The following is a 15,686-nucleotide window of genomic DNA, read 5'->3' on the forward strand; positions in this document are numbered from 1 at the left end:
TTGCAATCTGAACGATCCTCATTTAGATAAAGAGTCAAAGGGAAAACTATTTTTTATATATGTGTGTGTATATATGTATCTACACTTATGTCTATCGGTGGTGAACGTACAAATGTGTACGTCGTTTTTTAAACCTATAAAATAAGGCCAAAGTAGAGGATGGCATTTTTAAAAATCACGTTGAAATGTGGTCTATACATAGACTTTGATAAAAAATGTTCTTTTAAACCATTTTGCAACGTCTTTTCAAACCAAATGAATGCTCACTGGGATAAACTGCACCTGCTGAACAGTGGAGACGGTCGGCCAGACTTCACACACACGACAAAAACACCGAGACGACTGAAACAAGCCCCGCTTTATTTTAGTCAGTGACCTTCATTGAACCAATGCAATGGGAGATTCCTATTGTCCAGGAACGCAAGTCCTCGCCTCGCCTGCTAACGTCGTTCTGTACATCGAGACTTTGAGGCTCACCATAATACAAACCAGATAAAGTCACGCATCATGCTGAGGGAGTCTGAATTTCAGACGGCAGCGATCCTGTTGAGTCCCACAGGGACACGGACACAGGAGGCTATAAAAGCATCACGTGTTCACTTATCAATTCAATTTGTACCACATTAAGAGTCACGTAATCCTATAATTCTGATTGTAAATCACTCGCCTCGCCCTTGAAAAAAGGGTCACGTGGCCAACATTTAGAAGACATAATAATACAAAAAGAAATGTTCAGACGAGCAGGAATGAACAACGAAGGCACTTCGAGTTAAAGACGGGCCAATAAACCAACACTTAAGATTCACTAGTTGTACCTTTTATCTTAATTTCCTTAAAATTAAGCCATAGTGTTAAAAGCCCAACACTAACCAGGGCTCCTGGAGTAGATTATTTGAATCCTTTGTTGTGTGTCTTTTTCCCCACACGTTTCCTTTCTCTCCATTTTCAAAAAGCTGAGAAAACCTTCCCGGCAACACAAAGCTTATGTCTTAAGATGATCAACTAATGGCAACATAAAACAGAAAATAGTCCAACGTAAGAAGCGGGTAACAACAAATGTTTGGCATTGCTCCTTGAAAACGGCCTCAAAATATTGACGGATCATCAGAACAATTTGTCGGCCTTCTGTTCGTTTGAGCTTTAAACAACAGTTTGTGGATTTTATGGTAAAACTCACACACAGTAACTCCTGGCAGCTGCTGTCAATACAAAACACGGTGAGAGCAGGACGCACGGAGGGTGGTGCAGATTGGAGGGAGTGTTTTTGTGTGTAATTGCAAGTGTGTGTGTGTGTGTGTTGTACAAAAGCCTCAGATGCCCCCAGTGGAGTAAAATAAGCATCACACGGCCTTCGTCTTTCTGGCCAGCCACACTTCAGACGGCGTCTGACGAGAGTGTCTGTCCTCCGTCTGTAGGTGCTGATGCAACACAACTACGGAGGGGCTTCGGATTCCTGTCCCCAACCGGGTCCCCAACCAAGTCCCCCACGCTAAATCCGCCCATCTGAGCAGGAGAGAGAGGCTCGACGTGGCTGGAAGAGCACAAAGAATAGGAGGGAAGTCCTGGTGTCCTTTGCGTTTGTTTGTTTTTTACACCCGCTCCGGGTTGCTGTCTTTGCTTACTCTGCGTCTCGGGAACAGCTTTCGCTTTAACAGAATCAGCTGCGGAGAGAGAGGGAGGGAAGAAGAGCAAATGGCATAATTAGGAACCGCATGCGACTATTGGAAGACAAAAACAAAAAAGAAGCTTTGGTTCATTTGTCATCAAGAGGGTGACTGTGATAGAGATGTTTACACGTGAAGCTGTCACCATGGTTGGTGTAGTCCAAAAACAAAGTAGGACACACCGACCTGCTCGGCAAAGAACGACATGATGGTGAAGACGACGAGGGTCACGAGGACGCAGTGCGTCCAGAACTTCAGCTTGTCCCGATATACTCGCCTGCAACAAAAAAAACACACACACACACACACACACACACACAAATTGTTCGTTTTAGGGGAAACGGCAGCTGGAGCACAAACGACATTTGGCCTGGGGAGGCTTGTTGTTCCGTTACGTAACAAGAAGGAAACGTACAATATGCAGAGGGCAGCGGGGCAAAAGGGTGACAAGGTGACATCACCCAACGCCATCTGGCAGTTACTTTAGACAGAAGCCGGAGGTGGGGGGGGGGGGGGGGGGGGGGAACAGAGGACTAGACGAGCGGCTGAGCTGTGTAATGATCTTGCAAGTATCTCACAGCTAGTGACTGATCTGAGGCAGCTCGGTCTAATTTTAAAGCCTCTTTGCAAGTCTGGCATTCTTCCCTGTGAACAGGAGCGAGGTCCCCGACCTAAACCCCCCCCCCCTAAGCCCCTGAAAGCGTCCCATCGGTCCAACCTGGCACCGCAGGGTTCTATGTGATGACAGATGAAAAACTCTACTGGAAAAAGAAATAGCTTGATAAAATGATACCGACCCACGTGCAGAAGGGATTCAAAAATATGTCCAAAGTTCAACTCGTACCACTCCTTGAGCTCCTCCATGTGCAGGAACCTGTTGCGATACTCTCTCGGCAGCTCGAACTGGGACGGCAGAGGGAACATGGACTCGTAGAAGTCTCTCAGCACAGCTTTCACCGTGGAAGCGTCCTTATGGCTGTGGTCAATGTTGTCATTCAGACAGATGAACTTCCTGTTGGGGATTTAGGGGGGGGGGGGGGGGAAAGGGACAAACCTCAGTACGGCTTGGTTGCATCACGGATTGTAATACAATCAAAAGAAGGTCAAAATTAAAAAACCTGGGATTCTTCCGAATGTCGTCCAGCTGTCCAACCACATGGGAGACGTTGGTCCTCACCATCTTGAACGCTATCTCCTCCTCCCCCATGGTCTCAAACCTGTGACGAAGCAGGCGGTATCTTTAGCAACGACGAAGCCAGGCAGGGAGAGAGTTCCAACACAAGCTGCACAACGGCCTCACTTGTACTTGTTCTGGTCCTTGAAGGCCTTCTGGATGCGTTCTGTGACGGGCTTGCAGTAGAGGACGAGGCCTTTTGTGACAGGAGGCTGCGGATTGAACAGCATTTGCAGCGGATTCAAATGATTTCACAAAGAAAAAAAAAAAAAAAAGGTTCCGAGCACATTTATATACAAAGTGTGGCTCACCATGCTTGGGTCGTAGTAGGCCTCCTGTGTTGGGTTCACCAGGTGCAGCTGGGTCAGGTTAGTCGGGAGAGTCTTGGAGCAGTTTATCAACATCTGCTCCAGGCCCGTCAAGTCCTAGAAAGTACAGAAGAAGAAACATTACCCACGTCAAAACCCCGGAAGAAACGTCACACTCTACTAGCCGGGGGGGGGGGGGAGGTCTCCGAGGATTCATCAAAACCAGGACGGACCTGGAGGCTGAGCGGCAGCTCGTGGATCCTCGTGGCCAGAGTTCGGATCTCCCGGTCGGACAGGACACCGGAGCGGTCCGTGTCGATCTCGTCGAACACCTCGGACACGTTGAGCCGCTGCTGCGCGCTCATCAGGAAGTAGAAGTACGAGAAGGCGAACTGCATGTCCTCCGAGTGGCGGACGCGGTGGCCCGACGTCTTGTCGAACGCCTCCGGGAATCTGGAGAAGAGAGCGAAGCGGTTCGAAACACCGCCGCACAAACGCCGCCGCAGCGTCGGGGAGAATCCCGGGAAACACACTCACGTGTCCTGCAGCTCCTGCATGATGAGGCGGTCGATCATGTGGGGCATGTGCGCGGGGACCTTGCGGGACGTGAAGCCGAACTGGCCGTTGAGCAGCTTGTTGACGTAGCGCAGGGAGTCGGCGAAAGTGTCCTGCAGCCTCCGACCTGCGGCGCCGCCGTCGGCCTCGAACGACAATTCCCTCTGCAGACGTTCCTCTTCCTGCAGAGAGTCAAAAAAAAAAGAGATTTAAAAAAAAAGTCTTAAATGCTTAGGTAGAAAAGTGGAAAAAGTAGATTCTACTCGCCTCAAGCAGCTTCTGGAAGTATTTCCTCCTCTCCCACGGCAGGAAGCCTCTGTCTGCGGAGATGAAGTGTAGCAGCCTCCTCCCTAAAGGAGCTCCTTCCGCAGGGTCTTCTGGCTTCGTGGACTTGGAAATACTGACCAGCAGTTTGGACGTCATCGGCCTCTCTATCACTGTATTAAGATCATAGTGTTCGGGAGCTTCTTCTTCATGCTTATCATCAGTGTGGCTGACTTTCCGGGACATTTCCTCTCTGGGGTTTGGATTTTTCTGAACGATATTTTCCTCTCTCTCTTCAGCCGGTGGTTTTCCCTCCAAGTCCTCCCGGGGTTTTTTCCCCTGCTCCTGATCCGGTGCCTCGTAGGGTTTCAGAAGCTCGGCCTTTGTGAGGTTATAACCCCTCGCGGTGATGTCACCGATCAGAAGCCTCTCCTCCAGCTTTTGCAGCTCGCTCTGCACGGCGGCAGGTAGAAGGGACACGTCCAGCGAAGGCACCTCTACGGCGGTCAGAGGCTCTCCGGGCGGCCTCCTGCGGATCTTTGGGCCGCGCCGCTCCTCGGGGACGTCCGCGAACGGAACCGCCGGCTCCGGAGTCGAGGTGGGCTTCGGCTCGCCGTCCTTGGCGGCGGCGGCGGCGCCGCCCCGCGAGGCGTTGGCCGCGGGCGCCTCGCGGGTGTCGACGGCCACGGCGAAGCTCATGACGAACTCCGTGGCGTCGTCCCTCTGGAGGGTCAGGTTGTACTGGAGCCGCGTGGCGTTGTGCCCCGGGTGGAGCAGCAGGTGGATGGTCTTCCACTTGTTGGCGACGGAGGAGTGGCGCAGCGCCGGGCTGTCGCTGACGTGGGCCTCGGAGACTCTCCGGGCCAGTCTTTCAAAGCTGAAATACGGCCTGGTTTCCCCCACCGGGAGGGTGTAGAGGCTCTGGTTCCTCGTTAGGGTCACATGAAGCAGCTCCGAGAAGTGCTCTACAACAGAAATGATTACACGATGAAGGAGAATCCGGCAAAACCCTTGATGAGACCCCCCCGAAAAAGAAAAAAAAAATGTCGCTCACCTTGGCCACAGTCTCCCACGTCAAACCCACAGGGGAGAACATTGCAGGCCTGGTCACAGAACTTGTCCGCCAGCCAGGAGTTGGCGCAGCCTTGATTACAGTACGACGTTCCCCCGAGACCCCCCAAGCCGCCTGCAAACTGCCACACCGGCCCGCCCCCTCCACCGGGCCCGCCCCCGCCGCCCCCGGCCACAAACCGACCGTTTCCCGCCGCTCCTGTTCAGGGAAAAGGTGTAATATATATATATATATATATATATATATATATATCTTATTAGACACATTTGCATGGGAGGAATAATAAGGATTGCATCTCCTTACCGAGGCAGTCCCCTCCATCCCAGTCACAGGCGGAGTTGTTGCAGGCTTTGTCGCAGTAGCCATCTTTGATCCAAGACCCCGGGCAGCCCTCGGCACAGTTGGGCACAGGCCAGGTGAGATACACCTGCAGGCAAGTAAGGAAAGCAAACGTCGGGGTCAGATTTTTGTATTTTTTTAAATTGAAAGAACAATCACAGTTTAAAGTAGTAAAACTGTCGGGCAGTTTCGCGCCTTCTGTCCTTTGGAGTGGCTGTAGAAGTCGTCCGGCCAGACGTCTTTCCCGAACATCACATCGTCGTTGAGGTAGATGAACTTCTGAGAGAGGCCCGGGATGCGGTGGATGTGGGTCTCGATGGACGGGGAGCTGAACGTGGGAAGGTGGCTGCTGTTCAGGAAGATATCCTAAAGCCAAAAAGGAAAACATTTACAGTCATAATATTTAGCTACACGTGATATTTACAGCCAGTACCAAGCCCAGTTTTCATCAATGCCTCAAAAAAGAGCTCATGAAATTTTGTTTGGCGATTTTATTCTGTAAAATAAAGTTTAAACTCCTTATTACAAACGTGCATAATTAAACCATATATTCTTGGCCGGAGGGGTCAAGTTGTGGTATTTTCCACTTTGTCTTTAAGCGGTTAGTGAAATCAAGCGAACCCCTCGTGTTACCTGATGTGGGACCACTGTGACTCTGGGGTTATCCAGGTTGAGCCAAGAGGGGATCTGCCCGTTGGTGACGATGAAGATGTGTCGCACCCAGGGGGCGTGTCTCTCCACGGAGCGCAGCGAATAGCGGAGCTCCTCGTTGTCCTCGAACCGGCTGGCGGACACGTCTTCGTCCTGCTTCGACTGGGGAGGGAAACCTGATGAATGTGTGGCCTCCGTCTGCAGGGGGCGTGGTTTACGGGCGGTTCAGGCGCACCTGTGAGATGGCGGTGAGGTCCCAGAACAGGTAGCCCGGGCTGATGGTCAACTCTTTCCCATCCAGGGTCAGGTTCTTTTTCGCCTGCTGGGTCAGATCGGTGAAGTCCTGCGGGGTCTTCAGGTGGAGGAGGGCGATGCCGGCCTCCGAGTACAACTCGAACTGAAGAGAGGGAAGCAGCGAGGTGTTCGTGCTGAATGGCATTTTCACACTTTCCACGATACGTTTGTTCACGGCGGGATAACCGCGAGACGTCGTCCTCAGCCAAAGGTTATCATCCTGAGCGAAGACGGTGAACTTGGTAGAATTAGCCTTCTTAAAAATCAGCATTTAGCTCATTGAAGGAGAAATACTTGCAAGGCCGCTAAGCATGGCTGTGGAGTCAGGGTCTTTTTGGATTCCCTCTCAAAAACAAAGAACTTCAGAGTAGGAACCAGACTGCTTGTATTTGGTTATTGGTTGCCAAACCAAAAAGCATCCTACATAGCCATTTCCCTCTTTTTTTTTTTTTTTTGTTAAAAGTCACATGCTCAGTCAACTGTGTAGACCCTCGGGTCACCCCTCATCTGGGTACCATGTGGACGAGAAGATTTATGGAGGGCTAGCAAAAGCGCTGACCTCTGACCCCGCAGCTATGGAGCTCAAATCCAAACAGTTAAGGTGTTCGGGTGGAGGCGTCTACTGCAGTCAGAACGTGTGTGTGTGTTCCTTTGGGCGACGTTATCAGAAAACACCGCATAAACTTCCATTGTTATGCAGACGATACTCAACTGTATCTATCGATCAAGCCAGAAGACACCAACCAGCTTGTTAGACTTCAGGACTGTCTTGGAGACATCAAAACCTGGATGACCTGCAACTTCCTGATGTTAAACTCGGAAAAAACGGAAGTTATCATGATAGGCCCAGAGCGCCTTCGAAGTCAGCTGTCACGTGATACAGTCTCTATGGATGGAATTGCTCTGGTATCCAACAGCACCGTCAGAAATCTTGGAGTTCTCTTCGACCAGGATATGTCCTTCAACTCTCATATAAAGAAGACTTCAAGGACGGCCTTTTTTCATCTACGTAATATATCGAAAATCAGGAACTTCCTGTCTCAAAGTGATGCAGAAAAACTAGTTCATGCATTTGTTACTTCTAGACTGGATTACTGTAATTCTTTGTTATCAGGCTGCTCTTGTAAATCGCTTAAACCTCTCCAACTGATTCAGAATGCTGCAGCACGTGTATTAACAAGAACTAAGAAATGGGATCATATAACTCCTGTATTAACTTCTCTGCACTGGCTTCCTGTTAAATCAAGAATAAAATTTAAGGTACTTCTCCTCACCTACAAGGCACTTGCTGGTGAGGCACCGTCTTATCTTAAAGAGCTTGTTACACAGTATTGCCCTACAAGGCATCTGCGCTCCGTAGATGCTGGGCTACTTGTGGTTCCTAGAGTTTTAAAAAGTAGGATGGGGGCCAGAGCCTTCAGTTATCAAGCTCCTCTTTTGTGGAACCAGCTTCCACTTTCAGTCCGGGGGGCAGACTCGGTCAGTTCATTTAAGATAAAGCTTAAAACGTTCCTCTTTGATATTGCTTATAGTTAGGGCTGGCTCAGGTTAGCCTGGACCAGCCCTTAGTTAAGCTGCTCTAGGCTTAGACTGCCGGGGGACTTCTTAGGACACACCGAGCCCCTCTTTTACTCTCACACTCTCACTCTCTCCTCCCACAATCATCCATGTTTTGTTTTATTAATGTACATCACTAATTAAGCTTCTTTCCGGGAGTTCTTTGTGCTTTCTCGCCTAGCAGGTCTCCGTGGATCATAGTTTCGTGCGGATCCCGGTTCTGACTCATGGCATGGCTCTGCTGACACCTGCTGCTGCCATCATCATTACTTTAAATATGATTCATATTACTGTCATCAAAAACCAACATCTTTCTGCTCTCCCTCCCCACAGAAGCCTCTGGATGGTGGTTCGATCTGATGGAGGTTGTCCCTGCAGTGGTCCTGCCGTACACCTCTTCTGCTACTTGCAATTACTTGTATCATTTCTGTTAGAGGAGTTGAATGTATTGTACATCTTTTACATTGTTGATTCTGTACACATGACATCCATTGCATTGTCTGTCCATCCCGGGAGAGGGATCCCTCCTCTGACGTTCTCCCTAAGGTTTCTTCCCTTTTGTCCCCATTGAAGGGTTTTTTCATATTTTGGGGAGTTTTTCCTGTGCCGATGTGAGGGTTTCGGGACAGAGGATGTTGCATGTGTACAGACTGTAAAGCCCTCTGAGGCAAATTTGTAATTTGCGATTTTGGGCTATACAAAATAAAATGAATTGAATGTGTGTGTGTGTGTGTGTGTGTGTGTGTGTGTGTGTGTGTGTGTGTGTGTGTGTGTGTGTGTGTGTGTGTGTGTGTGTGTGTGTGTGTGTGTGTGTGTGTGTGTGTGTGTGTGTGTGTGTGTGTGTGTGTGTGTGTGTGTGTGTGCGCGCGCGCGCCAGATAATTCTGTGATGTCATCTTCTCCATGGAGCCGTCTGATCTCAGTGGAGTTACGCAAGACCACAAAGGACTGTGTGTGTGTGTGTGTGTGTGTGTGTGTGTGTGTGTGTGTGTGTGTGTGTGTGTGTGTGTGTGTGTGGGGGGGGGGGGGGGGGGGGGTGGGGGGGGGGGAAGAGACACCCCACGGCTTTGCCCGTTTCAAACAATCGGGTCTCACCTCTCTTAAAACTCTCTAAGCCTCGGCCCCCGTCTCACTCCACCATCAAACTTGTGAACGCAAACATCTCCCATGAACTCGACTCTCTCGTGGTTCCTCCGCTCCCGTTTTTAGGCGAGGAGGATTAGCCGCGTCTTATGAACTCAGCGGGGGAGCAGCCGGGAACCGGCAGGGCCCCGGATCGCATTGCCAACTTTATTATAGCTCTCTCCTGGACCTGGTAATGTCGAACACGTCCCAAGTTGGGATAAAACTGAAAGGATTTGCGAAAGACGGCCGAATGTACACAACGACGTTTTAGCATATAGCTTCGCTGCTTTGATCAGTTCTATATGAGCCCTGTTTTATAACCTGCACCACCCACCCACATGAACACATAAGCATTTCATCACCACAGCACACGGGCTATAAATACCCGCCTTGTCACACCGCTGAACCTCTCGCTCCCCACTATGCACATTATCCCTCTTTCACAGAATCGGCCCGGCGACACCTCGGGGGGGAGGAGGGTGGGGGGGGTGGTGGTTCACGAACACACTTTCCATTCTTGCCTGGTGAGGAGGCACGTGGTCCCAGTGACATCTCTACTCCCTTGTCAGCTCATAACAGGAGCCGGGCAGACATGAGTGGGCGTGTCCATGAGAGCAGGGACGTTAAAAAAAAAAAAATCCATGTGACCTTTCGGCGTGTTGTCAGACGCCACGTCACTCTAAACAGCTGTTCCAATGTTAACCCCCCCCCCTACCCCGCATCGCCAGCTACGGTTACAGCACCAACGCCGCCGGCTATTGTCACATGACCCCGACCTGGAGACAAATGCAGGGAATGATGGGACGACTGGGTTCGTTGACGACGCGCGGGTTGAACGCCGTTGAACGCCGTTGACCTCCATGTCATCATTTAGTGAAGCCTCTCCTTCAGCTGTTGTAAATATGTGGCTGTTACATAAAGGGCTGTAGTGTAGAGTACATCATGGTTATAATAAGGCATCTGGATAGTGTTTTAATGCCATCTGAAATTGAGAAGAACAACTCGGGGTAATTCATTGCTTTTGGTTGAATGGGACCTTCTTCTGTTTTCGTTATACCTCCTTTGTTGTCCGAATGCCTGACATTGCAACACATTACTGAGACGTCATACAATAAACAGCTCCTCGCCAGTGGCTTAAAGAATCATAAACGGTCCTTTCTGAACTTTATGATACAGAAGTGTGACATAGGAGCTTTAAGTATTATTAAAGCTTAAAGTATTTTCACTTTCAAAAATTTTTCACTTTTATTCTTGCAGCATTTTGCTGCTTTATGGGCCTGAAATAGCAAGATTTATTGATTTGAAACACTGTTTAATTTGATCCCAAAGTTAAGAAACTTAGTGCAAACACCTCCAACTACTGGTTTCACATCGACTGATATTGCTTTTCAAATACTCAGATTTGAAAAGCTGGAAAAAGTGAATTCCCTGTTTAAAAAGAATTTTATACATTTTCAAAATTGATTATTTTACTAATTGTTTCACGTCTATAATACAGTCTCGGGAGCTTACGGAGACAACTCGCGATTCTTCATGCTCCTCGAGAGTTTACCGACGCCCTGAAGCTGCCTTCCGTTTCTCTTTTATTTGGCATTCAAAAGGGCGGTTACAAAAGACGTTGCCTAACCCATCGACCCTGATCAGCCACCTGAGACTCTTATTGGCAGACGGGACGTCGACTCGTGCCCGTCCTGTCCATCTGCTGCTGGGACACGGCCCACCCGGGCTGCAGGCGCCACTGGTCGCTTTTTCGTTTTGATTATTTCGGCGTAACCCTCGCTCGTTAGTGGCATTCCTCCCTCTCTAAATATGAAGCAGGCTTCTGATTGGAGAAAATTATTAGAGCTAAAACAAAAGCCCTTTATCCGCCTGACACCCGTTTAAAAATAGAGACGCCGCATTCGGCCGAGGAGGATTCCACATTTGCGCCGAGCCCTTTCTTGGATGGTTATGTATTAAAAAATCTTAATCTGTGCACCGAGGGTCTGAGGTAAGCGACCCCCCCCCACACGGCTCCGCGATAGGACGCTCCACGAGTGACATCTGGTGGCAGAGCTCAGTTATGTTGAAGTTAAAAAAATAGAAAAATCGGTGTCAACTGTATGGATTTTAAACTAGAAACTCTGTTGTAGAATACTGAAAGCAAATAACATTTTCTGGTGGAAATCCATAGAGACCAAAATAATAGTACTGATAATCTAAAAAAAAACAATATATATATATTCGATCTCTTCAGTCATTTTCTCAAAGAATGATTAACCAATCACCAGGAACTACTAAGAGGCGTTGCTGACAAACTAAAAATCTAGTTTTTAGTATTTGTTTTGGGATATTTAAACACAGGTAAATATAAGGAGGACTCAGACTCCGCTCCTGTGATAGTGAAGATGAAGAGTGATAGTAGCTTAACAATGGAACACGTCCTACCTGCTTGATGCTATTGGTTATGACGGAGGGCAGTTTGACTCTCAGCTGCTCCGTTTCCTTGAAAGAAGGCGGGAAGCCGCTCAGGTAGGCCAGCGACTGCATGCGGATCAGCCCCGGGGCCTCTTTGTCCGTGGTCTGCAGGACACACGGGCACGCGGTGAAATTACAGCCCCCACCATGTGACCCGTAGATATGGCCGAGGGCTTTAAACTCACCAGGTAGCATCTGGACACAGAGAACGTCTGGTCTTCCTTGGACACATCCGTAAAGGCTTTGTCAGCTGCAAAAATAAAAAGGAATTAATTGTGAGCGAAACTCAATTTTCGGGTGTAAAGATACGGCTTAATATTTGACACACACAAATTTGTGATGCAACACTCTCAGTAACATCGTATTGATCAACCATCCAGCTGCCCTTACTGGTAATAGCACAGCTGCAGCATTCTCACGTCCTGCTTACTCATTTATCACACTTTAAATATCACCTTTTCTCACATCTAAGCGACAATACGCCCACTTGTTTGTTTTTTTTTCCCCCCCGCATCGACACCTGACGGTGAAGGGCGTGCGTGTGTGTGTGTGGGTGTTTTTACCCTCCGCCTGCGAGTGGAAGACGACCACAGAGACGGTGGTGGACCCGTGGAAGGCTTTGTGCATCAGCAGCAGCTCCTGGGCAGCGGCGAGGGAGGGCGAGAGCGACGGCAGCTCTTTGAGCGTGAGGTTGGCGGGGAGGGGCGGGTCCAGGGCCAGCATGGGCGCCATGATGCAGCGGGACAGCAGACACTCGGGATTGACACTGAAAACAAGACGAGGAAGTGACGCTTCAGCCGGTCGACCGCGTACTCTTTGGCTTTTGTGGTTTTACACACACGGCGAGACACAGGAGGCCTTCGTGGGAGTGAAATGAGTCAAATTCACAGGTTCAGCACACGGCTTTCTCTGCTGAAGAAGAACACACAGTGTCTCTTTATGTCTGCACTTAAAAGTAAAAAAGGTGGGCTTTTAATCGTCACGGAAACGACGCGGCGAGAAGACGAGAGAGATTCGAGTGTAAAAAAGAATGAAATGCCCATTTTGAATATTCCTTGTGCTCCAGCTTTAACATTCACAGAGACTTGGATGAATTTCTGATTTAATTTCCAATTGTTTTCACTTTGTGGACAGACTTGCCACATCTAACAATCCCAATCGGTCAGTTGTTTACGATGCTGGCCCACTTTTAAAGACACTAATACCCCACCGGACACTTCGTCGGCTTCCTGTTTCAAGAAAAAAAAAATACCTCTCCCACAGCTGTGTCATTGTGGCATTAACAGTCATTTTAAACCAATGGTTTGAAGCATGACAATGAAAAGGCCATTGTGAGATTCATAAAAAAAAAATGTTGTTGCGTGGGGGTTCCGACCCCATGAACACATCTTTCAGGCTCACCTCTCCTTTGGCACTTCAGTCGTCTCACTTGCGTTCTTCCCCAGACGTTCCCTGTGTGCGACAGAGCAGCGTATCCACATTACATTTCATCCCGTAGCAACACTGAACCCACCTGTGCTGACGATAAAACGAAACCCCGGACTTTCCCCCCCTCAAGCGGTATTCTAACCTTTGACCTCGGGACACTTTCTCCCCCGGGGCAACGTCTGAACGAGCCAATCAGAGCGATAATGATAATGCAACAGCTCGTCTTCTGACAGCATTCGAGTGTGTTTGCACGCCACGCTTGGCAGCAGGGCTTTCAAGCAGAAAACCAGAGTGTGGCGTGTGTGTGCGTGTGTGTATATATATATATATCTCTCCCTTTAATGGGTCACAGCCTATATTCGTTACGCGCCACTGAAACACTACATCTGCATAGGCCGTGGAGCCGTAGCTACCTCAGGGCTCTCTGCTCCTCCGCCAGCTGCTCCTTGACCGCCTTCAGCTCCTTCAGCAGAGCGACGTCCGTGCCGTTCACCCAGGTGTACACCACGTCGATGGGCATGGGCAGACAGAGCCTGCGGGGAGAGAGAGACACGCCACCAGAGGTGTGGACTCGAGTCATGTGACTTGGACTCGAGTCATGAATTTGATGACTTCAGACTCGACTCGACAAAACGTACAAAGACTTGCAACTCGACTTGGACTTTAACATCGATGACTCGTGACTTCACTTGGACTCGAGCCTTTTGACTCGAGCAGACTTGATACTTCCCATGAAAACTGGGGGAAAATATTTTCACACGGCCGCGCCGCTCCGTTTATCTGCATCTGTCAAAAAAATGTGCGCCACCTGTGTGCAGAGAGCGCGCGCTGCCTGCACGACATCCAATCACTGCAGTCCATTTGACCGTATCAACGGGACAGTTCGTTCATGCTTACAAAAATCGGGATTTTTGAACCCGGATTCAGACCCCGATGGAAATCCTCGCCAACATTATGTCAACGTCCGTTTTAAAGTACTATAACACAGTCACAGTCGACCCACCATTACCCTTCCCTTTGTAGTCTAGGTCTGTGAGGCAGCGCACCATCACCCAGGGTTCCCCGTCCCCACTTTAATAAGAGGACTTGAAACGACTCGAAACTAAGATGGTAAGACTTTTGTCTCGACTTGGGACTTGCCTCATCTTTGACTCGACTTGACTCGGGACTCGAGGGCAACGACTTGAGACTTACTTGTGACTTGCATGACAATGACTTTGTTCCACCTCTGCACGCCACCCATTTAAACAGCAACGCCGCGAGCCGGTTTCCCCTCCCCAGCGCGTCCGGATTAGTCATTGTTCAGGCCTCGTTCTCCCAGATTGTTCCGGTGGGAAGGGCACGCTCCTTGCTGTGTGGCTTTTTTTCTTTCACTGCTCTAACTGCAGCAGCGACACTAGTTTATTGCATGTATTCTTCTTCTTCTTGTGATGAGTTCAAGGACCCCCACAAACACACACACACACACACACTTGGATGCATGAGGGCTGTCTTTCACTCTTACCTGCTTTGGAATGATTTCCCACCCACATTGTCTCTGTAGGAGTCAAACAGCACGTGATACTGGTCCCTGCTCCACTCCACCACCACCTGCACGAAAAGGAGGGGAATGATGCACGTCGTTACATCCCAGGTGTCACGTTGAGGCCAAACACCGAAGCTGTTTCTTTAAGCCAATATTTGCACAAGAACACGCCGTACAACAGGAATATGTGGATAAATTGAGCTGCACTTAGTAGCTGCGTTTAACACACGTTTTAATTACAACAGCAGTCAAATCTAAACCAAAGCACGCGGAATATTGTACAAATAGTCCTCAACAAAAATGGCCAACGTCCAACGTGGTGGACGGGTGAGATCTCCTGGGAGACAATTGAGATTTTCCTTTAAATGCGCGAGATTAAAAAGGGATTCATTGGCAATGAAAACCTTTAGGATTCGCAACACGCCCGAGTTACCGACACCGAACGGTAGGTTCACGAACGAGCTGGACAACTTTTCAAGAAAAAAAAAACCCCATTACCCCCAATTATCCCCCCCCCCCTATTCTCCCGAGTGTGCTCTGGAGACGGCACCTCCGGCACCTCGCCCCAGCGGACCCGAGGACGCCGCAGCGCACACGTCTCGAGTGAAGGCTCACCTCTCCGAACTGAAAAGCGGAAACTATCGTGAGGACGAGCCCCCCGAAGCAGAGGTAAAGCCCGTAGCGGTGGGACAGGCAAGTGTACGTCTGCCTCTGCAGCAGCTTGAGCACCGAGTTGACGACTACCATGGTTCTCCTCGACGAAGCATGCCGCCGCATTCATTCAGAGGAAAGGCGCGTCAACGGGAACGTAAACACGAGCGACCCGGATTCGTCAGCTGACCGCCCCCCCCCCCCCACAGTCCGTCGGTCAGTCGGGCGGCGGAGCACATGACAGCCCGAGCGGTTCACTCTTCTTCGGTGGCTGCTGCCGCTGCTGCTGCTGCTTCTTCTTCGCTTGGAGCCCCGCTGTCGCCCCCTGGCGGGGAGGAGGAGCGTTAGCCGTGTGCACCAGTTAGCTTGGTGTTAGCATTGCCTGTGTGGCTGCTAGCGGGAGGGGTTTGTTTGCGTCCGAGCTGGTCAGTGGGACAAAAGATTGCTAAAAGGCCCCACGGCACTCCACGTGTAATTCTAAGTAGCTTCTACAATCAACATACCAATTAGGGCTTCAGCTAATAATCCAATGTAGATTCATCTGTCAATGTTTTTTTTTTCAAATAGTATTTGATTTGACATCATGAAATGTATTCTTTTGTCTTACTTGCAGTGGTGAAAGT

The 15,686-nt window shown here is 49.6% G+C and overlaps 1 protein-coding gene across 1 annotated transcript; it reads right to left on the bottom strand.

Annotated features, from left to right (window-relative positions):
- Positions 1-33: 33 nt before the first annotated feature.
- gnptab (N-acetylglucosamine-1-phosphate transferase subunits alpha and beta) lies at positions 34-15,331 on the bottom strand. Its single transcript, XM_037460216.2, has 21 exons — positions 15,028-15,331; positions 14,392-14,477; positions 13,301-13,420; positions 12,861-12,911; positions 12,023-12,225; positions 11,645-11,709; positions 11,430-11,564; positions 6,263-6,424; positions 6,010-6,189; positions 5,572-5,742; positions 5,341-5,464; positions 5,020-5,235; positions 3,969-4,930; positions 3,684-3,883; positions 3,380-3,599; positions 3,150-3,263; positions 2,965-3,050; positions 2,783-2,881; positions 2,509-2,676; positions 1,851-1,941; positions 34-1,661 (listed from the first exon to the last, which is right to left on the bottom strand). Exons 1-21 carry the CDS (start codon positions 15,187-15,189, stop codon positions 1,590-1,592), a joined length of 3,687 nt encoding a protein of 1,228 aa, XP_037316113.2. The 5' UTR covers positions 15,190-15,331; the 3' UTR covers positions 34-1,589.
- Positions 15,332-15,686: the final 355 nt, after the last annotated feature.

Source organism: Pungitius pungitius, chromosome 2, assembly GCF_949316345.1.
Source record: "Pungitius pungitius chromosome 2, fPunPun2.1, whole genome shotgun sequence".
Taxonomy (NCBI): domain Eukaryota; kingdom Metazoa; phylum Chordata; class Actinopteri; order Perciformes; family Gasterosteidae; genus Pungitius; species Pungitius pungitius.